At 46.5% G+C, this 23,802-nt stretch overlaps 1 protein-coding gene across 1 annotated transcript in view; it reads right to left on the reverse strand.

The window, feature by feature from the left end:
• Nucleotides 1-2,437: 2,437 nt before the first annotated feature.
• Nucleotides 2,438-23,802, reverse strand: part of nhsa (Nance-Horan syndrome a (congenital cataracts and dental anomalies)) — a 64,952-nt gene continuing 43,587 nt past the window's right edge. Inside the window, exons 2-9 of the mRNA XM_030083344.1 lie at nt 14,477-14,629; nt 13,001-13,134; nt 11,610-11,672; nt 9,763-9,955; nt 7,913-8,044; nt 3,767-6,586; nt 3,529-3,652; nt 2,438-3,450 (exon numbers count right to left, since the gene is read on the reverse strand). Coding sequence (XP_029939204.1) covers nt 2,808-3,450; nt 3,529-3,652; nt 3,767-6,586; nt 7,913-8,044; nt 9,763-9,955; nt 11,610-11,672; nt 13,001-13,134; nt 14,477-14,629 — 4,262 coding nt within the window. The 3' untranslated portion in view covers nt 2,438-2,807. The remainder of the gene's footprint in view (nt 3,451-3,528; nt 3,653-3,766; nt 6,587-7,912; nt 8,045-9,762; nt 9,956-11,609; nt 11,673-13,000; nt 13,135-14,476; nt 14,630-23,802) is intronic.

Genomic DNA, 23,802 nt, shown 5'->3' on the forward strand with positions numbered 1-23,802 from the left:
TTCAAAAGTAATTGTATTTACACATTTATACAAAAAAAAAAGTAAAATAAAAGAAGAAACAAACTCTAAGCTGATACCTACAGTACAGTATGTGTCGCTGAAGTCCAGATGAAACGCATTAGCTATCCTGTGGTACTTCTTTAGTACAAGTTTGAGTTTTCAAGAATGATTCAGTCAAGTAAACGCTGAGAGGAAAACAGCCGGATGTCACTAACGTGCCTGTGTTTACTCCACTCAACAACTTATATTCAGGGAGAGTAAAACAGCTCCATTAAGGATCTATAAATAACTCCAGGTACAGCAAGAGACTAGAGAAACTTCACAAACATCACTTTATCAGTGCAAAAAAAAAAAAAAAAAGAAAAAAGAAACGAAAGAAAAGGTTGGAATGAAGGTTCACAGACTTAACTGTTTGTGTACCCTGTTCTATGTTATTGCATCTGAACGGAGCTTCATAAGGCCAAATGTAAGTGGGTTTATAGACAGAGTACCTCCAGAGAAGAGCAGGCTTCCACAGGGAGATGTTGCAGCGCGGATTCTGTCTGTTTTGCATAATAGTTCAGTCCTTTGACTCCAATAGATCCTGCAACACTGGACGAAGCCAGCTGTGGAGACATGGGGGACATGGAGCAGCCTCGGAGCTGCTCGCCGCTCGTGCTTTCCCTTTCCTGACATTGGCGGCTCGATTGCTCCACGTTTCTGCTGAACCAGTGTCTCAGATAAAATCTGTCTCTCATAAACAAAATAAGCATCTCCATAAAATCCGTTGCTAAAAATACCAGCCAGTTGTTGCATACTCTCAGGTTATTTAAAGGTGTTTTTAAAGTGAATCTAAACCGAGCTTCTCTGCATCTGCTACAAAAATAAATATATTTAGGATTGTTTGGCCACTCGGAGAAATAGGAGGACTGGGAAGAGCTTTGGGTACGAACTAGCAGTAAGATCCTAGGACTTCTCTGACCATCACGTCCGCTGTCAAAACTCAAAAACAATCTCAGGTAGCAGCTGAGCGCTCCAGTCGTCCTCAGAACCAGGAATTACCAGATGACTTCGGAACAGCGGAGCTTTATTTTTTTGTTTTAAACCCTTCGGCTCAAAAGGTTTGAACACACAGGTCTAAAGTAATGCTGCCAAGCCGTTTTCAGAGTTTCAGCAATTTGCCCAGAGTTGGATTTTCCTCTCTCATTCATGTTAGGATTATTGTTTCTTGTGGTTCGGTACGAAACATAAGAAGCTCCAAACTTAACTAAAAACACTACCCACTGTATTTTTAAAGAAAATAAATCATTTTGTCTGTTTAACGGTTCAATTATCTCTTGAATTTAACATCAAAATAAATAGCACTCTCTTTTAGTGAAACAGTGTCAAATGTCTAAAAGGGTTATCCTGTTCTGGCATTTATACTGTATCCAGGAGGAATGTGTTCCAGCCTGAAGTGTCTCTCCTCTGGACCGAAGGGAACACAATCGAAAAATAGTCAAAAATTCTGAAATGTCAACAGAGTTTTCAAAATGTAATGTGAAATAATTTTATAGGGAATGTGTTTATTCAGCCACAGGAAACACACATCTCCCTCTTCCTGTGCAGCACTTTGTTGTATTCTATAATTGTTTAATTAAATCCTTTCAAAATATAATAAAGTTGCTTTTGGATGCTGTGCTCGATGATCAAGGGACAATTCGGTTTTAATTTTGAATTCCGAGTTCCGGGACAACTGGAACGCAGCCTAACAGTCGACCTGCAGAGGAGCTGCTGCGCCGCTTTACCGTCTCCCACCCGAGTAAAATAAGGCATTATTGATCCTCCTGAGCACTTTCCGCTGTCTTTGCCTCTTTCAACAATACGCAAACACATCGAGTCAGCAAATCAATAAATGACCAGTTTCTTTTTTTCTCTAAAATCACCACACCTCCACCGTTCTCCTGCCACTCTCCTAATTCACTGCCTCCAACTTAAAAAAAACACACAAAAATAAATCACTTTTTCATCTCCCACGTAAACACCTGCTCCCTTCTCGTCTCCCGGGATTGTCGACACTGGAGCTTCGCCTCCTCACCTCGTTTGTCCAGAGGAGCGAGCTAACGGACTCAATTCATGACGCGCTTTAGAAAAGGAGTCGGTGGAATTCATAGGTGTGTTATAAAAGGCTGCTTATGTGCTGTTCTTATGTGTCAGATCCAGAATTCACATTTTGAGTTAGCGGTGGGCGTTGGGCCGAGCGGTCAAAACTACCGTGTGTGTACCGAGCTTGAGGGCTGTGTGTGATTGCATAGGTATTCACAGAATACAAACACTTAATAGCGGATTTTTCTAACTTGTAAAAGGTAAATTTGTACAAAGGGTATAACAAATGGGGTCAAAGGTCAGTGACCTGTAGCAGGGCTGAAGGCAGGACAGTCGTCAGCTGGGCCACATCTGCATGGCTTTGGGAAATGTGCCTTCTGAACGGGGAGTTACTTTTTTTTTTTTTTTTTTTAACTTTTAAGCATTATATATATATATATTTTTTTTTTTTCACAGAATAAATTTGATATAAAAATTGGGTCTAATGCCATCTGTTTGTTTCATAAAGATAAGTTCATTAGAAATACAGTTTGTATGAAACACAGCTAAAATTGTTTCCACAGAAAAAAAAAAAATCATAAAAATTCAAACACAGTTACTAGACTCATGACCTAACGTTTACTCCAGAGGAACCTCATTCACTCTGCTGCTCTTGCTGCATTTCATATATATTATATTTCATTCTGGTCCGTTTGTCTTGACTGTAAACTGAGTAAAATGGCGACGCCTCTGCCCTCTGGTTTCTACGTGGAGCCCTGCGACGAGCGGTCGTCGTGAGGGCTCCCGTCTGAATTCTCCGTCTCGCCCTCGGAGATGGCCTGCATGGGCGCCGAGTACAGCCGGCTGCGCATTCCGTAGCGGCTGCTGTTGGCGGGCGGAGGGATCCTGGAGCGCCCCTGCCTGGAGGCAGCGGCCGAGGGCTTTGGGGAGAAGCCCTCGGTGTTGGCCTTGGGGTACGGGCCGCCGCCAGAGAGCTGCTCCTGGCCCGACAGCAGCGGGGAGCCGGGCTCCTCCGGCGCTCTGGGCGACTCCGTCAGGGAGTCTCCGGGTGATTTTGGGGCGACGGGGCTCTTGAGGATCTCTGTGGCCGACATGCGGTAACTGGAGTCCGAGCGGCTTCCCTTCTTGAGCAGCAGCAGCTTGAACTCCTCGTTGGAGGTGCTGGACTTCTTGGCGTTTCTGTAGATGGGACCGGGAACCCTCTGCGAGGCCGGCGGCGTCGCGGCAGGGGAGGCGGAGCAGGGGGACGGGGAGGAGGCGGGAGACAGCATGGAGACCGGGGAGCCGGCCGTGCTGCCCGGCGGCGTGTTCCCCGACGCAGCGCCCAGACGGCTCCTCACGCCCAGCTCGGACGAGTCCTTCCTCCCCAACACTTTCCTTTTAGACCTGCAGGCGATAACCTCGGTTAAAGAAACTCTGGAAACTCGCTGCGAATTCAAAGACAAAAAGATCCCGATCGCTCACCTGTGGATCATTGCAAACAGATCCTCGGTGGTGCGAGCTTTGGTGGGCGACAGGAACACGTTGTCGTTTTCTGGCCTTGTCTCATCGTGTGGCGGCGACGCCGCTCTGTCACTGGGCGTGGAGTCTGTCAACAGAAACATAGATGTACTTTATTCACAACACAGTGATGTGACAGAGAGCACACAGGAATCAACCCGAGAGAAAAACAGATACATGATGTATTAAAACAACGGTCTACCTTGACTGGAATATTCCTCCACGTCCTCCTTGCTGTCAGGCGAGGCACTTTCGGCCGAAACGCCCGATGAGTCATTTTCCACATCGTTGCCGCTTTCGCTGACGATCGGACTGGCTCGCAGCGTTTCCGGCTCGCCATCAGTCGCAGGCACTTGGTTGAGATTGCTCCATCTCTTGGGCGAACTGTGCAGAATGGGTGGCGAGGGACAGGCTTCGTCCTCGGACAGCTCCGGCTGCTGCCGCTGTAGAGGCTCGGACTGAGAGCCGAAGTCCTCACAGCTGACCGACGTCTCTTTGCAGGCGTCTCCCTCCAGAACGGCAGGCCCCTCGGGGTCGTCGGCACCGGCGAGGTCCACACATGGCTCCGGCTGCAGCCCGACCGCCGTCACGCTCTCTGAAGGAGGCTCTCTGTCCGGCTGATATCCGGAGCCGCCACTGGTGAACTCACTGTTTGAGGTAAATGCCGATTCCCACGCCTCCTTTGCAGACTTGTCCTGATGGGAGTTGCAATGCAAAGGACTCTTGAGCTCAACAGAATTATTACTAGAAAGCGCGTTCACAGTGGCAGACTGGAGTCTGGAAGCTGCCTCATGCTTGTCTTCAAGCTCCTTGCTGACGGACCGGAGCTGCACTGAGTGCAGCACGGAGGGAGTGATGGATAAGGAATGGGCACTGAACACCTCGGAGGTGGGAGGCGGTGCATGTTTGGCTGGCGGCGCTAATTTCTGTTTGTTTTGATGCAGGATTTGTATCTGGTTCCTGTAAGCTGACGCCTTGCTGTTGACACTCTGAAGGGCACTTAAGTCGAGGTGTGAGGGGGGGATGATGGGCAGCTCCAGATCTTTCTTGGAAGAGGCCACGTCCCTGCAGGACAGAGACTGCAGCGACAGTGACGACAGCGAGGACTTCCTCTCGGGGACCTTGGGTTTCCTCTTGCCACTTGCGGGTGACAGCGGCCCGGGAAAGAAGGTCGAGGGGAATGAGGACGTGGGTGTCTCCGACTGGCTGGAGTAGCCGCTGGACGGGCTCGCCAAGCCCGCCAGCTTCTCCGGGGAGGTCAGCTTGAAGTCTCCGTCCACCGACGGTAAGGAGGGGGTGGTGGCTCTGGACCCCGACAGGGACGTCTGCGACTCGGAGCTCTCCTGCGACTTGATGCACTCGATGACGGTCGTGCCTGTGGCCGTGCTGGAGTTGGACAGCGACCGGTAAGGATCGCTGGTCTTCAAGTCGTTCAGGAGCCACAGGTCCGCGTAGTCCGACTGCACAGCGCCTTCATCCTTAAAGGAATGCGCATCTGTGGAGCTTAACACACCCAAGTCGGGCAAATCGGTGGAGCTCTCCACCCCCCACGCCACGAGGGGCTCACTGAGGACAGAGGAGCTTTCTGTTTGACCCGGAGAGCCGGAGAAGCAGAGCTGCAGTCGCTTCTCCTTGCAGGACAGGGGGAGCTGCTGGCCACAGGTCATCTTTGGTTCTTTCCTGTCAGGGATGTTTCCCTCACTGCATATTTTTCTTAAGGATGAGCTCCTCTTAGGCGGAGATGGCTTCGCCTTGGCTTTCCTCAAAGAGAGGCAGCGTCGGCCCAGAGTCATGTGACCACTCAACTCAGACAGACTGCGGTCCGAGCCGCAGGGTGCATAGTTATACGTGAAGCTTCTGCTCCCTTTCAGACCGCAGTCAAAGTGCATGGAGGTGTAGTAGCCCTCGGTGTCCACGGAGTAGTGTGAGACGGTGTCGGCCTTCTCCGACGGCGGCTTGTCGGAGAAGCTGCTCTCGCAGGTGGCCATGCTGGTGAAGCTGGGGCAGCCCAGGCTGCTCTCCGCCTCTCGGCTCGGCTCGGGACTGAAGTTCTGCGAATGAGGAGGCTCCGGCTGAGAGTAACTCCAGTCCCCCTCTATGGGAGTGCCGACGCCGACTTCCTCTAATATATCCATCGCCGTGGAGGAGAAGGAGCCGGCCCGCTGCGTCCTGAGGCCCTGATAATGGTCCAGCATGAAGCCGGTCTGGTCGTCGTTGGCGTGTCCGGCGGCGTTCAGAGAGAGCTCGGAGTCGCAGTGCGAGGAGCCGGTGAGGGGCGGGGACGCCGCGGGGGGGATGGTTTCCGACGTCTGGGAGGGGCAGGTGGAGCTGCTCCCGCTCCAGTTCCCGCTGGAGGACTGGTGGTCGTCCTTGTGGTCCATCTGGCTCCCCAGCACCCCGGCGGCGGACACCGAGTGGACGGGGCTGCTGAAGGTGTCGGAGCTGGACGAGATCTCGCAGCTGCCCATGTCAGCCTTTCGGGGCAGGTGAGCCCTGCTGCGCTCCATCCAGCTGCGCTCCGGACTCTCCGACAGCTGCTTGTACTTCAGGCCGCCCAGTGGGTGCGTGGTCGCCGCCTGGTCGTCCGTGCTCTCCTCCTCGTCCTTCAGAATCAGCTCCATGGGCCCCGGCATGAAACTCTCCGCATTGAAAGGGGATAACTCCTCTTCCTCGTTGTCGTCGTCGCTTTCGTTGTGGCCGTTGTCCATCAGCCGGCTGGAGTCTCGCGGCAGGCTCCGGGATCGCAGGCGGACTCCCACGGAGGCTGTAAACATGGCCTCGACACTGTCGGGCAGGGAGGAGATGTTTCCCGCCGAGTGGGAGAGGCTGAGCGAGACTCCCTGGCCTCTCTGGGCTCTGATCCTCCTACGAGATGGAGCTCCTGATATCAGGAAGTCCTCCGTTTGGCACCCTGAATCTCTGGTGTTGAGATGGTTGGCGAGCTCGTCAATGAACGGAGTGGTATCTGGGCTGGTGTGAACGATCACCGTCCTCTCTCTGGAGCCCGGAGAGTCGTCAGAATCTGACACCACAAAGAAGCAACAACAAAAAAAAAAACAGTAAGTGGAGGAGGTCTAAAAACAGAAATGAGCACTCATTATTGATATTTACACTGGGTTTTTGAAGCTGTTGGACTTAAATGAGGCTCCCACCAAACTTTTCTGACTTGCATGTAGTAAACTGTCAGTGCATCAGGTTCCTGAGTGACACTGACACCAAGAACCCAACATCTGTTTGCAACAATACTTTCCCCTTTAGCTCTGCCATGATGACTTCGAGGGCTTCAAACTTTATCCAAAATACACAAAGCAAATGGTGCAGTTCAGCAGACCAACAAAAGATAAAACTACTGTGAAATGGGGAATATTGAAGAATTCAGTTAGATGTGGATGAAATCAGAATCTGCTCTTTATTTTGGCATCAAGTTAAGAAAAGCAAAAACAACATAGTAGCATAACTTGCAGGATGATGATGAGATAAAACAGTTTGCAAACGGTCAAGCATGCAAAAAAAAAAAAAAAAAAAAATGGAGGAATTCATCATCCGTCCGACTGATATGTGTCAGCTGTACAGGCTTCAATCACTTCTGCTACAACTGCATTATGGAAAACTAAAAGAGGAGCTCACTCTATTCACAACGGACTTCTTTCTGATCAGAAAATCAGCTTACAAGACTTAAAAAGAGACATAAAAGTCAGGAAAATGAAATTAGCTTTGGAATTTATGAAGTCAAACACCCACAAACGCAGGTTCGCACAGTGATGATCAGAAAGAGATTTTGTTTTGCATCCTGAAGGTTCGAGAAGCAAGTCTGAGACCAGAAGGTTTGAAAATGGACCCACAAGACGTCTTGACTGCATTAGTGAAAGCGAGTGCCGGTTCCCTCTCATCAGCACCACCCTGGAGCCGCGAGCAAAGTCTTAACTGTATGTCCACTGCTCCTAATGTGAGTCGCTAAGACTGACTTTGAATTGGATGCATCAAATGCAAAATTATTTTGTCTTTATTAATAGTGAAGCAACTTTCTGTTGTTTCTTCATATTATATATTAGATGCTGATCGCCCTCCTGCTTTACTACTTCAATAGTCGTTCAGCATAATTTTTCTACCATTTCTTTAATTATCGAAGAGAAGCTTTAAAATAATTTTAAAAAATTGTCGCAAATAAGTGAAGAATTACCTCCTAGAAGAAAGTGATGAGTTTTTTTAAATTGCTGCTCAATGACCCTGGAAAGTTTTCTTCATGATTAAGAAAAAGACAGAAGATGTAAAACTGAAGCTTTTCGGTATAACCGGCCTGATGGACTGGCATGAAGCCTCACAGGCAGCGAAGAAGTCAGTAACATACCTAAGTCCTGCTGCACCTGTCTGGGAACGCCGGCGACAGTCCTCCGTCTCCTCAGCTTCCGTCTCCTCTGAAGCACAGACTGCGAGTGAACCAGCGAGCAGCGCACACTGGCATCTCTGTCAAAGCCAACCCCTGCAACGAAGACAGGACATCTGAGGAATCTTTGTTTAGTTTCAACGGCAGAGAGTCCTTTTTTAACTCTCACGCTGTCTCACAAGAAAAAGAGGCGACGCTGGGCCGAAGTAAATTAGGTCTTCTACAAAAATAGCAGGAGGACGGAGATCTGAGAGCGCTCAAAGCGACTACATCCCCGTGTGAAATCAGGATACAGGCCTATTTCCTGCCTCATGTCGTTGCCGATCTGCAACATTAGTGATTTTATTCTACAGGCAGAGAAGAAACGGTAAACTGTGCTTGACCCTAAAAACTGTCAGATGACACAAAAGACAAGAAGCAACACGTTGATGGGTTTACTAATCAAAACAGAAGTCCTGCTGGGAAGGTTTCTGCTCCGGTTTTGTTGCGTATCCTCCTTAATGCTCCTCTCGGCTCATTATGACTATCATGTGATAGCGAGTCAGGCCTTTCAGCACCATAGCAATTCCTGCTCTCTGCTTACAATGTGCATTTTTTACTCCGGACTGTCTCTGACTCAGCTGGCGCTGGCGCACAAACCCCTCCTTTGGAGTCAGTGCGAGCGGTGTAAGTAAATTACATCGGTGTGTGCCTTTTCAACCATTTGGACGCAACTAATTGGCATTCAGCTCACAACAACCTCTTTGCAGGCACAAAGAGTCCGAGCATGAGAAACAAAGTTAACGAGCACAAAGCGTGACAAGGCATGAAATTGAGAATGTTCCTCAGTGGAGGTATTAATGCCTACTCGCAATGACAAGGTTTTATTGGAGCGGCAGGATTTCAACGTGTAAGCTGAAGATATTTCATCCTTTTTTTTTTTTTTTTTTTTTTGCACTGAAAGTAAACTCAATACAAAAGCTGCGGTGTTGGTGAGCGGCGCCAAAACCCCCCAAAATGCTGAAGGCGGTGACTCTGTGCAGCCTCAGACACCCGGTGGTTCTTCCTGTCACACTGCTTCCTTACAACACAGGATAATACTGCATGTTAAACAGCCGTCACCACTAAATTAGACGTTCTGCATTTCAGTTAATTTACAACTTTTGCATTTTTGTAAATCTGAAAACTAGGATAAATCTGAAACTACGGTGACGACTCCTATCAGCAGCTCAAGCAAAAACCTGACTCACAAAAACTTGCTCAATGATTTTTTGCTACATTAGTGTCTCGTACAGCGTGAAAATAACATATGTATCTGCATTGAGAAAAAGCAGGAAAAAAAACTATTTTTACAACTATTATATGCTCATGAGTGACGAAGGCACAGCCTGCAGGAATTCTTTAATTACTTGATAGCCAAAAATTGTAAATTGAAAATCATTATTTTATTTCATTTCTCATGTTTATAAAGAACAAACAAGAAGAATTAGTTGTTGATAACTTGGCATTTGATGGTTGGCTAGACTGTATTGAAGAAAGCATCGCCTGCGTAGGTATAATGAATCTTATATTATTGGAAAAAAATGCTATATGAAGCTTTTTCTATTTTAAATCTGCAAACAACAAATAGTAGCAAAGAAAATTATGTGATAATTTCTGTGGAACGAGGTGCAAAATATATGTGTATATCTCAGACTAGGCTCTGACAGTTAATTAGAAAACATCAAAAAAAAATAATCTTCTTTTGTGCATCTCCAGTGTCTCCTGGTCTGCAGCCCCGGGGAGCCAGAAGAGTCATATCAACAGTCTGAACACTTGAAGGGATTGAGATTTACCGGTCACGTTAATGGGGATGACGCATGAGGTGATGACTTGGGAATTGCATTTCATTCTCTCCTCTGGCGTGGGCAGCGGCAGAGCTTTAGTCCAGTTAGTCTGCTTGTCCAGGGTGGAGGGGATGTTAGAGATGGGAAACTTAGACCGGTGACCTAGAGCCACCCCGTCAGAGTCGGGGTCAGAGGGCGCAGCCTGCAACAGATGGATATTTGCATGGTTACATTGTTAAGGTTAGGCAGCATTACGCGACAAGTGGCGGAGCACAGTAAAAGTGAAACAAACACACTCGGCTTCAGGAGGGCGGATGTGTAATGCTCAGTGTGTGAAGTCAGGGATTGCTCTCTCCTCGTCACAGTTTATCTGGGAGAGGCTGGATGTGCAGATTAGTATCTTATTAAGCAACTGCTCTCTGTCTGAGCAGAGATAGATCAATACACATGCCCTTCCAGCTGCTGAGCTACATGTTGGAGCGGAAAGAATCTACCAAGCAACCAAAATGAATCGCATGCTTCGGAGTAAAGAGAGCGAACTGAAAGCGCAGAAAGCATCCGAAGAATCTACTCATGCAAAGAACAAGACACACAGAGACACTTAAAACTTGCAGAAGCTTCAGTAAAAATCTCGCTGCACGCCGCATGTCGTGAGAAATACTAATCCTGCTTTGGGGGAAAAAGAGACGTCGCTCGGCAGAAATGCGACAGAGTAAACTGTCATTTCCAGCCGGAGAGTCTGAGCTCATCCTCTGACAATCCACGCAGCGGCGTACGCAAGTCTCCGGAAACATCTGAGTGCAGATAGCGGCATTCCTCCGGGCTGCTGTATCAATCAGGGATCCTCTTACTTCCACACAGACTCTGCACTCTGTCTGTCCTCAGTGCCTCCTCACGCTCCCAAGCTTTAGTCGCCCCCTCATCTTTCTCCTGCTTGCTCTCCGTTTCTTACCCAGGGATCCCAGCAGAGACACACATGTGAAGGCGTCGAGTGATTCCCAGACTGAACTGGTCCCCACCTCCTCCTCGACCCGACAACCTCCCACCCCCCATTTAAAGCCAGTACTCCAGCCTTTGTGCTCTCTGTTCCCAGCAGACCAGTGAGACCCTGACAAACCCCCTCTTTTGGCCACAAAAGAAACTGGTTTCCTTGGAAACTTCTCCCGGCTAGTTGGAAAAAAGGGAACGGTTTACAGCTGATTTATTTTGAGAGAAGAAAGAAAGTTTTTGGGGAGTCTGACAGACGAGGATGAGCAGATGATGAGGGAAAAAGACTCCGAGGGGCCGAGAAACAAGGGAGGGGAGAGGAGCTGTAAAATGAAAATAAAAAAGGTGTGGCATTAAGTTTTTCAGTGTTTACACTCTATCTGAAGGCTCGTTTTCATCTCACGGTGCTACGATCGGGCAGGGAAACTGCACAGAGAGAGCAACACCAGGGTGTCAGCTTGGCTGTGCAGCGAGGAAACCGCAGGACAGAGGGATCATGGGTAATCACAGGCGCAAGCTGGGAGGAGTGGGGCCTATCATTAGGCCGCGGCAGCGGCGGCGGCGGCTGCGATTATGACCCTGGCGCTCGCATTCCTCACATACTGCCGAGCCGAGAGGCCGGGCCTGCGCCTGAACCCCGGCGAACCCCGGCGTCTGCGACGCACGGCGGCGGGCGCAGCGTTTCAGAGCATGCTGTGAAGTGGGCGTGGCACGGCATTACGGCTACCGCTGACCACAGAGGGAAGCCGCACGAAGCAAGGCATGCATTTCATTGGTGAAACAAACCAGAACAGGTGAGATAAGAGTGTGAGACGGAGCGCTCGGGAGCCACGAGGGAGGGATGGAGGGATGGAGGGAGGAACCAGTACCTTTCTGCTCCAGGGGGAGAAGCGGCAACATTCGGTGGGGGAGGAGGAACGTGTGGACTCAAACTAAAACATGGGCCAAAAACAAGATGGACAACAGAACCAGATAACACAAATGAACAGGGGGATATTCAACACACACACGCATACACACACAAGACGACAGCAGGTGGTGCGAAACATATTTCAAAGCAGGCTGATGAGCTGGAGAGAAAAAAAAAAACAATGCGATGAAACAAAAACACGTCGAGTGAGTCGGTCGCCCGATCGGACGGTCCGAGACACACGGCTCCTCTTTACCTGTCCGCCGGCTACCTGTGTCGCTGCATCTCTAAAACGCTTCTCTGGCTGCTTGAAGGGAAGAAATGTGAGCGTCACTTCAGGCGCACGTCAGAAACACACTCTGTGTCAGAGTGAAACTAAAGAAGGAATTCCTTTCCACTCTACTTTAGTAACTGTGACATATGTATAGCCCTCACAAACAAAAGAAGCATCAAACTCACAGTTATAATAAAATAAGTTAAATAAGATGGTATGCTGTACATTTGTGTGAAAATAGGTGGTCAGTTAATAATAACCAATATCTTAAATAGCTTAAATAATTTGGATGAAGGAGGGAATATAGATGCGATGAAATACAAACGTGACTCTTCGACTGTCTATATGTTTTATCTTACATTAACAAATAATATTCACTAATTAATTTAAGGTAAAATGCCTTAGAATTTAAGGTCATATGCACAAATATTGCATCTATATTCCTTCCTTCATCCAAATTCAAAATGTTACAAAACTGTTTAACCGCCTTGAAATCCAATATGCATGATCAGAGGTGTCGGAGTAAGTAAGGCAGACATATAAAAGCTTTTCCATCAGTCTTTACCTTTTCCAGCAGAGATGTGTGTATATTGTAGATATTCATCAAGAGTGAAATTTCAACTGATTATGGGATTTAGTTAGAGAGCAATGATGAAGTGTTTTTTTTTATTTTAAAACACAGGCTCTGCTGCTCTTCATAAATCTCCTACCAGGACGTAAACAGTACTGAGTCAGGAGACACCAGTCGCCTCTTCTGCTTGTTTTCCTTTCTGACGATAGACGTGTGGGAAACTATTCAGACGGAAACTTTAAATCTACAGGTGGTAAAGTAAACTTTCACAGTGGAAATATTTGTCTCTCTAAAGCTAATATGTAGCTTCTCAGCACATCAATTTTCATATTTCTGTTGATACTTTAGTGGACATCTTTCATTGTATGGTTCTATTTGTGGAGGTTGCTTAAAAGGGATCGAAACAGTTCCGTTTTTTTCATTATATTCCCAAATATTTTGTTAGTATTCTGCACAGCTTCTACCAGGAAAACCAGTCAGCTCGTGATTGCACTTGTCGCCTCACCGTGGTCAAGTTGGGGCCCTGCTTCTCTTGCCTCTGGACAGCCTGAGGGGAGGGGTACATGGGCATCGGGGGCAGGTTGGAGATGGAGATGGTGACCCTCCGCTCCCTGCTGCCTGATCGTCTCCTCTGGTGATCTGCAACAGATAAAGTGCAAACTGTTTAAAAATAAGAAAAAAGAAGTGCACATGCGCGCACACACAAATGTTTTTTATTAAAAAGTGAAACGGAAGAGACATTGAAAGGCATTTAAACACGAATCAGTGGACGAGAACACAGTGCAGAAATAAGACACATGCACACTTTAAAACAGGACCACATCACATAAATATCAATCTGCACAAAATCCCTTCATGTATTCATTTGTAAATGATTCCAGTTTTGTTTTCAGCTTTTCAATTTGAAGAAACAGCAGACAGTGAGCGACAGTTTGGGTTAATAATGATGCATTCAGGTGCTCCCATCAGGGTCCAACGGAATTTAAATTAATTGAATGAAGAAATGAGACACTTTTATAAACAGACTTCAGGTTATGTTGTTATGAAATTTAATTTAACATTAGCCATGTCAGAGGAAAGGAAAACTGTTGGATTGCATGACGGCATGGTTGTGATTCAGTGATTAGAAGAAGAAGAAAACTGGTCAGCACAACACAAAAACCAGGAGCGTGATATTTAGGTAATCAGTTACACTAAGGTTATTTCTGTAAACATTCGTTCTCTCTCCATCAGTACAGTGCAGCGTCTAAACCACAAACTATTCAACACAAGCGTATTTCTGCAGGTTTCTTTGTTACTCTATTACTTTATTACCTGAATGTTTTCCATGTTTGAATAATGAACATTTGGTGAAACATTTCCATTTCATTTGAAATCACGTAAAAAGTCCCATGTTAGCAGATTAGGCCGTTCTTGGGTTTATTCGGGACATTCGACACAGTGGAAAATCACATTTTCCTGTCTGAATAAACTGTTAAAATAAATGTTTTTTTCCATTTGCAGTATAATCCCCTGTCGACTGATTAAATCTTGTCATTCTTGTCCTGGCTTTTTTTTCCTTTTTAAATTTAATTTCTAAGGATGGAAAGTTTGCTGTGGAGACCCACATAAACAGGACAAGAAACATACACTCACTTTCTCGAATATTACTACTACTATTACTACTTTTATTACTACAGTTAGTATTCCTATCAGTACTAGTTGGTAACTGAGCAGTGCAACTGTCAAATAGTTAAAAAAATTAAACATTTCCGGTTGTTTTAATAACGGGAGTCCATTCAGTGTGGTGCAATAACGCAAAGCGTCCACTAGAGGGCAGACACACATCAGACTGACTGACGATAAGCCCTGAGCTGCAGACTGTGTTGTGGTGGGAATTTATCCCATAATAAACGTTAACAAGGACACAAAAAGCAGGAATGGAGCCGAGTGCTGATGTCCTGTGGCTCCTCGGCCGCTCGGCGGCCAGACGGGGCCTCACCTCGCTGCAGGGCCCACAGGCTGAAGCTGGCTTGCCTGTGCAGCTCGTCCACACATGCTGGCCGGGTAGAGGGGTGGAGGATGTTCCTCTGCTGGTGCCAGGGAGCCTGGTAATGCGTGGTCAGCTTGCTCTCCACATCCAGGTTGGACACAGCTGTTAGAGAGAGAGAGAGAGAGAGAGAGACAGGTGAGTTTAGACGACAGAGATAACAATATCCCGCCCTCATTCTGCCGCCGAAACCCAAACACATCCAAGGTGGGCTCACATGCTCAACTGGAAGCTCTCTGTAACATTTGCTTTGATGAATGAGGTTCAACACAAACCGCTGGATTTGGAGTAAATCGAGCCGGGACACGTAATGGAAAGGATTGAGAGGAAGCTGTTGAATTTCCACGCAGACATTTTTGTGGTTAAAGCTCATCAAGGTGGGCTTCGCGGCTCCTGACAAACGTACCTAACGAGGCAGTGTGGAGCCGGCGACATCCTCCCACATGTCGACGGTTTCATGAGAGAACTTTACGTTTGAAGAGGAGATAAAGGATCAGACTCAAATTAAAGCCGCAGAAAAAGAAAAGCAGAGGAATGAGATGGGATGATAGCAGACACAAAGGCCTGTTTACTGCTGGCTTACTGTAATCGGCAGCCACACAATAGGACGAAATGCAACCTGAGCGTGTGACTTTCATTCTCCAAACACTGACCGGTACCTGAAGAGACCGGCCTGCTCCCCCCACACCTCCTAAAGTTACAGAAAGGGGAGACGCACTCATATTACAAAGACGGACGAGCTCTGCGGAGCTGAAGAGGATCCTTAAAATACACACTTAAGAGGTGCATTCAGAGATCAGCCTCAAATAGGATCTAATAAATACATTCATTGGCGATAAATAAAAGTATGTCGATGAGAAGACAGCTCTCCAAGAACTGAAAAATCTCTTTCATTCCTCATTTAACATAAACTTTTCATGAAAGCCATCATTTTTTTGAAAAATTACAACCAGACAGAAGTCAGGCTCCATTCTTATAAACAGCTTTTTAAATATGTCAAGTCAAATGTACACAATGTCAGCAGCAGATTCATATAAACAGAATATAAGAAGTGCAGCTTCAGTTTAAGATTGCTGAGAATAGAACCAGCAGGGATGGAACAGTGTGAGGTCTGTGGCTTTGAGACTTCATGCTTTCACTGACTGTAAACTGTTTGATTTCTGATTATACTGTCCAACGATGTCTCTTTAAAAAAAAAAGTATTGTGATTTCCATAATGATCACCTAATTTGAAAGTAACTGTCCTGAAACTGAAGTCTGTATTTAAAGATGATGTTGAGCGTTGTGGTGGTGAACAGACCTTCTGTCTCTCTACAAATATTTATGCATCTTGCTCACCAACAGTTACATGTTTAACAGGATAAAACCAGGATCGAATGATACTCTGTGGGGAAAAGCTTTGTCTCCACTGAGACACATCCGCCAGTGTTTCTGGACTCGTCCTGGACCCTTCAGCTTTACTGAAACACGCTCCGTCTGACCTCTGAGTCTGAGGAGAGGCGGCTTTGACCGAGCGCGCTCCACGGTTTGCTTTGTAGTGCGGCCAGAAGCAGCTAACTTTAGTCTCTTCCACTGAAGAAAGACACAGTCCAACCCCTGGTTTCCACGACCGGAGGTCAGAGAGCGAGAGCTGAGCCTGGAACCATCTGCAGCTTACTCTGGAAGATCTTCCAGCAGCGCTGCTCCGCTGTCCGACAGGGAATTTTCAAAGAAACACGACGCCGCTCCTACATGCAAACCCCCGCCGCTGCAATCCCCTCCCCACCGTGCCTATCTGTCACTGGGAGACAACCTGACGCTTCCCATAAGACACCCAGCACTGATGTGAAAGCCCTGCAGGCCGTGGCTCGGCTGACCGGGGACCAGGCGCTGTGCTGTGTCCCTGCAGAGTTTTAATAGAGTTTTAAGATTATTTTTATTTTGTCACACAACAAACAATATTTCAAAGAAACTTAATGAAGAGAATATATGAAATTACATTAAAAAAGTGCATGCTGCCTTTCACTTCAGATGATAAATGCTGATTTTCACAAAGCTAAACCTGACTGTTTTTAAAACCAAAAGGAAAAAAAAAAGAAGTGGATTGCACAGAAAATAGAGGGTTTTAATCGTCGTGGATTCAACTGATTGACTGATGTCTGAAGAGGAAATTAGCAAATAAATGACGAGAATGTTAAACAGCAAAAACGTCTAAAACTCGCTAAGGCTCTGCATACAAAGCTACACTTGACATGAAAACGTGCCAGTGGCGAGTTCACGGACATTCATATGAAATATAATTTTTGCTGCTACTCCTGCTGAATGTCAAGTCTAAACCTACCGAGTCTCAGAAGAGTCTGGACAGGGATTGATGGCATGAGAGGAAAACATTGTTCTTATTGTCAAGCGAGTCACACATGTGCAGAATAAGTATTTACCATGGCTGTGGAGCGCACAGTAAAAAACACGCACAGGAGCAGCGTTTCCGCCGGCGAAACGTCGACGGAGAACTGAGGTACAAAAAGTTAAATATTCGGTGGCTCCGAGCACCGCTGTGGTGTAAACGGACGTCCAAAACACAAACACAGCAAATGTTCTCACTTGAAGTGACTGCTGGGTAAACCAGCCAAGAAGAGGTGAAAGTAATAAAACTGGAACAAAATATAAGACTGCCCATAAAAACTGAAACTACTAGCCCCAAAAACAAAAACAAAAAACTCGTGGAACGGCTATAATGGGATAAATTGCTTCTAAAAATTTCCAATACTAAACCCTCGAGTGGGGAATAGAGCAAAATAGCAAAACATTTACTCTATTACTGTTTACTGTGTAAAAATATTTATTGTTTTGTTTCTAGACATGTTTATCTAAATTTTCAAAGTGTGCGTGCCTTTACTGCTGCAATTTGAGCGACTAGCAAAGAAGTTTCAGTTACGTGTGCGTCTCTAGTGTCCATCCATCCTTTCATACGTTCATCCGTCCATCCATCCTTTTGTGGAGTCGTGACAACAGTGTTTTCACATAAAGTTTCAGTATCGAGCTTCTCATCACTTCTGAGGGCTGAGCTGCTGTTCTGCTCTTCCTCCATCCTGCTTGCTCTGTTATTAAGACTGGTTAATGCTACTTCCAGTAGTGTTAGCATGGTTAGCGTTAGTAGTGATGCTGGTAGTTTTAGTGCTGTTATATTCCCCCACAGAGTCGTGGTGATATGTATAGAGGGAACAAATGGATACGAGCAATAGCATACTGGGTAGTAACACTACTAGTAGCAGTAGTATTAATGCTGACAGCTATATTAGTAATATTAGCTTTAACCTGTGATCGATTAGCAGCATCAAATAAATGTTGGTTTCTGTTTCTAGGAGCCTGCGTGTTGGCAGTTTACCTAAGCTGCCTTGCTTCTGTTTCTTCTCACTGTCAGTAGTTCTTAAATCAGTTTCTAGAGCATCTTCCTCCCACTGACTGTAGCAGTTCAAGCCGAACTTAATGAGAGTATCACATGAAAACACACACAGTGTTGACTGCTCAGCTAATGAGTCCCTGCAACACTTTTATAATAACGCTAATGTGCTCTTTAATAACAGGTTAAAAATGAGGGGAGGAAAAAAAGGTGCAACGGTTTATTTTTATTTGCAGCCACTAGGAGAGAAATGCAATTACTTTCAAGAGAGGTTGCAAGAGTCCAGTCACAAATTTCCATGAAGTTGCACAACAGAGCAGCACATGACGAGGCGTTTCCGTTGTGAACTGACGTGTTGGAGGATATGAGCGCTCCGACGGCGTTCGTCAGCCTTCCCGCTGCTTCCCTGCTGAGACGTGAACTATTGGCCCTCCTGTGACTCCCTCAGTCTCTCCGGCCCAATAAAAACCCATCTGACCGAAACAACAGCAACAACTGGGACACTCTCCATGCCTGAATACACTCAACTCTCCCTGCATTTTTTTTCTTTTTCATTTTAATTCCTGGGCTACAAGGACACATCGGCTCGCTTTCTTTCACCTGGCTCGCCGACGTCTCTGACTTAAAGTGAGCTAAAAGCTCAGGCTTCACAGGAAGCCTTTAGGAGAGGGACTCACAAAGACTAATGTCCATATGGGGGAAGCCTTTAATGGTAGTTTAATGGTCAGCTGTTGCCCCAAATGAGGCCAAAGAAAACTCATCAGCCTTCAGTCGTCTCACTGACCTCCTGGCAGCTTTCTCTTTCTGCACGCAGGCTGAGTGATCTTCAGCGCGGCTCCGCGGAGCTGAAGCAGCGGCACGGCCTCAGGGTGAGAACACGAAAGCAAAAATTCAAGTTTTGCGGACACATTTTTTTTTGAACTTTTCTGGTCACTTCCCAGAATTCCTTTAGTTCCCGAGTCCTTCTAGCAAAGCCTAATCCAGTGAACTTTCACGGTGAAGTAACATTACACTCTGCTGTCTTCACCTTGACACAGACTATTAATCTTCACCCCTCCTCCTCCTCCTCCTCCTCCTCGTCTTCGTCTTTCTCCAGGAGGATCATGCCCCGCCAGCTTAGCATCCTTACAGTTATCAGTCCCAGTCGGCCTGAACAGGGAGGAGCATGCGCCATCAGGCTGCCTCTGCCTTCTAATTTACTTGGTGTTGGCTCAGACAGGAGCCCGGCCTCACCCCTCCCCTCACACCCACAGTCACACACCTACAATTTGCCGGCGGCTGTGTTTTCACAGGCTGCGGCCATCACTCATTAGGTCACACTTGTTTTTTTTTTTGTTGTTTTTTTTTTCTGTTTAAATTGCAGCCACATATGAGTTTACAATCAACCTCATTCAACTCCCTCAACATTTTCTGGAAAAATCAGAAATGGGGACATAATTCATGGATGCACCCAATGCTTTAAAGTGTGTGGCTTTTTGCATGTGCTGGTTTGAAATGACATGCATGCAATTCTGTACAAAAACTAAGATGGGAAATGTCTGAGCGTGGCTCTGCAAAGGCTTCTTCATTCTAAAAGGGAGTTCTTCCTTTTCGCAGTCTTGGAATGACAATGTTGTCCCTGGCGTGAATAAAGCTGATTTGAATTAACACTATTTAAAAAGCCATGAACCTGAAATCCACAGATGTTAGGTTCATAAAGATAAAACACGAATTTATAGAAAGCCAGGCATCTTTTCTGAACAGAATACATACTTTGGAGGGTTTTATAACATGTTTGAGTTTTGAAAAGTTTCTTCAAGGTGTGAAACGTTTGTGGTGTTAAATTCCATTTGCAAAAGGCTGCTAGACTGAAACTGGCTTCATGAATAAATTAAAGTTGTCAAATTTGAGTACCTGCTGGGTTTCCAAGTGCTCATGTTTCATTCACGCTCCAAACTGCAGGTTAAACCAGCGATAAACAACAACAAGCTCAGGAGAAGCTCACTTCATCTCATCACCTCAGACGTCTTTAGGAAAGGCGGAGACAGTAAAGACACAGGGTGTGTATCAGTAGCAGCAGCATGCAGCTGAACTACAGTCCTGGTAAATTTCACAATACCTTGGGATGACAGTGAGAGGCAGCATCCCAGAGCCATGGCAGATTTTATTTCCGGGATATTAAACTGGCTGGATTCACCTGAGCGGAGCCTGCTCGTCCCCTCATGGCTGTCCTCTGCTGTCTGATTGGTACGGTGACCTCCCTCCGGCTCTCCTGGAACATCTGCTCACACTCCTCCTCCTCCTCCTCCTCCCCCCAACCCCCAACCAGCCACCCAGCGTCCCCGTCCCCACCCTGCCGTGGGTACAGATGGCCCGGCCAGGCCCCCCAACTCGGGCAACCACCACTAATCTGCTGATAGTGTGCCGCAGGATGAGTGTTAATCCAGACTGCTGAAACAACACTGACCGCTTGACCCACAATGGAGGATCCTGCAGAGGAATGTCAAAAGGATGCACTGGACACTGGACGGAGCGAACTGCCTCTATGTTAGAGAAAACAGCATGTCGATGCCACTCATTCACATATTACAGACTCCTCAAGTCTAGAACTGATTTACGCATCAAAATACTCAACAACGCACATTTCCTGATTTAAATAGCGCAGAGCGGAGACGCATCGAATGAAAGAGCTCACCTGAATCCAGGGAGAGACCGGCACCAACCAGAGCGCCGCGAGAAACATCCAAACCCCCTCCTAAAAGCCAAAAACCAAACTCTGCGGTCACAACGAAATCACCACGCCGCCGTCCAACCGAGCGCTGGCTGCAGGAGAAAGTCCCTCAGAGGTCTGATTAGTCCAAGCACAAAGACCAGAGTCCTGATGCCAGTAGACACACAATAATACCCGTCTCCCCGGTAATCCGCTCTGAGCCCACATCCACCCAGCTGATGGCGATGCTGCTGCTGCTGCTGCAGCAGGTGGGGCATGTGATTGTTTACGCTCAGTAATAACATGAAGCTGGAGCCTGGCAGACCTGATGAGAGAGGCTGCCGAGGCTGCCCCACTTCAGCTGGGGTGTGAGATGTCAGGAAATGATTTTGATAACACGGTCTGACCATAAATACCATTTAACGCAGAGCAACAAGGAAACGATGAGCTTGTCTGAAGGCACGTTTCCATTTGACGTCACAGTTTATTCCTTTAAAATAAGGCTGGATCAACCCAACTCTGGACTAGAAGTCAGTTTGAAAAACAAATAGAAAAGAAAACAAATTTCAATTGATGCAGAGATTTTCCTTTAAAATCCTTTGTCTGACACTATGGACACTTTTCACACAATGATCAATGCACAAGGGACTAAAAATACCAAAAGAAAAAAAAAATCTTTTTTTTCTGCGAGTGAGAAAGATAAATTACTTTAAATTCTCTCCTGACCCCAAAAACGCTGTGAATCAAGCACCATCCCTCCTCTAGCAGGCACAGGCCTGATTTCAGTGCAAGAAACTCAAAGTCATCGTTTGAGTGTGTCCTCCTGCCACACCCCTGTGGACTGAGCTCCTCCTCGGCTCACCTGGAGAGCTTTGATGTGGGTCAGCCAGTGGGCCGTGTGACCCCCCGACTGGAACACGATGCTGGGAACTGGGAGGCTTTACGGAGCGGAGGGGGGAAACAATGATCCCCTGCTCTCCGCTGCCTGCAGGTACCGCAGCAAACCGCCGCTGATCTGTAATCAAACCGCTGTTCGACTGCCTTCAAGTGCTTCACTGTCCCGGCATGGCAGCCAGATAAATACGTGGCAGAGGAATGAAGAACAGGACTGTCATGACAGAAGTTTCTATAGATGATTTCTTAAAAAAGAAAAAAAAAGGAGTATCATTTACTATAGGGAGGTATTTGTGTGTGTATGTGTGTGTACGGTATCACCACCGCCTGTGTGTGTGTGTGTGTGCATATGTGAAATGTTTCATGTTGATTTGTAACACACAGAGAAGCCTCCTTGTATTTCCCGGCTGCCGGTGTCAGGACGCGCGGGCTGGCAGCGCTGCAGGCCCACACACGAAAGCGCGTCTGGCGCTGAAATGAAATCACACGTGTGCTTCAGGAGACGCTGCCTCACGCTCACGCCTTGGACAAGCGCCCGGGCCGCAATAAACAAAAAATACCCCAGAAAACTGTCTGCACGGCTGCCAGGAGATGCAGCGAGGCTGGAAGTGAAGACACGAGGGGGAATCCCATCAAGTATCACAGTTTCCATCCGCCGAGGTTTAAAGAAAACACGCAACCTCATAAATAAATCCCAGTTTCACTGGAGAAGGCAAACGCTATCAATCAGGCCAGCGACGCCGTGACGCTCCGTCAATGAACAGTTGGGATTTCATTTGAAGCACCGAGTGTTGTGTTCACGGGAAACAGTGGCAGACTTTAAATGATCAGTATTTAGCAGCTTTTATAAAGACTTTTTATATTGAAATACAACCATGCGATCTACTTTTTAAAATCAGTAATATGCCAACAGTTTGAATCGATATCAAAACTGTTCTGCATTTTTGAGCTGATGAGTACATTTCTTTACGCCTGTATATACACACACACATATATATATATATATATATATATGTAAATTGAACTGAATTCTTATTTAGCACAACACAAGTGAATATGGAAAGAAAATAACTTATTATTCTAAAGGACGTTATGATAAAAGTAATTTTTAACACCAGTGTTTTGCAGCAGTGTAACAGTATTTGAGCCTGAGCGCACACCTCTCTTTCCATCTCTTTCTTTTCTGATGTTTATCCATTTATTTAATGTGTATGCACAGCACTTAAACAGTCTCCTGCGGCATCACTTCGGATCTTATCGTGAAGCCGGTGCCGCTGAGCCGAAAGCCTCCAGAAGTTGGTCCAGAGCTGTGATCTGCAGAGGAGCAGAGCTGTGCGACCGGGTTCTGTTTTCTCAGCTGCTGTGCATTACCACTACAAAGTCTGACAACAGGGACTCTGAAATACTTTCCATTTCCAAACCTCCAGAGTGGTGCATATCACAGGGCGGGCACGGTGCCAACCCAGAGATCTCTCACTCCGAGGAGGGCGAGCAGATCTCTAATTCCTCAGGAAAGAGGGGCGGACGTGTTAGAGGAAGGTTTAAATGTCTGACGTCCTCAGAAACATTTCCTTTGTAAAACTTTTCCAGCCTGTGGTGTGTTTTATTGCTCAATGACGATCGGGAAAGTTTCGCTGGAGTGTCATTCCACATTCACGTGACATTAAACCTCCAGAACATTCCAGCCTGAAGGGTTCACAACATTATTGATTAAGCCAGATACCGTAGCAGCGTCTGTCTGCATTTCGCAGCACGTGGCGTTCTGTAACCTGCTGTCTGATGGAACATTCCCACGCTGGTTCTGCTCATGCTGGAGTCAGCAGCGCTTTAAAAGCAAAGGCTTCAAAAGTTACCGCAAACTGTTGATGAAGGTTTGAGCACAGAGGTCAAAAAGGTGATGCAGCGCGAACAATCGCTTAGGAGGATAGACGAATGTTTACTGCCTTGCTCAATGCCAACTGACTGCAAGTTTTAGCCAAAGAAGTTCCAGTTTGCAATAATTCTTTAAATCCTGACAGTGACGATTGTTTTCCTACAGAAGATGTGAACTTCTGAAACAAACACGTTCATGAAAGTGTGTCAATATTCTTCTCAAAATTGTTTTTCTTTCTTAATTTTATGTATTTACAGAAATGTCAGGCATAAATGAGATCACAAATTTGATTTTGGGCTTGCAGGCCTTTCCTTGTGGAGTTTGCATGTGCTCCCTGTGTGTTTGTGGGTCGTTATATTTTCTCCAGGAAGGCAGATAAACCGTCCAGGACTTTCTTATGTCTTTAACTCAGTGCTAATGAGCCACGGCCAATGACAGAGTCA

This window comes from Salarias fasciatus, chromosome 23 (genome assembly GCF_902148845.1).
Source record: "Salarias fasciatus chromosome 23, fSalaFa1.1, whole genome shotgun sequence".
NCBI lineage: Eukaryota > Metazoa > Chordata > Actinopteri > Blenniiformes > Blenniidae > Salarias > Salarias fasciatus.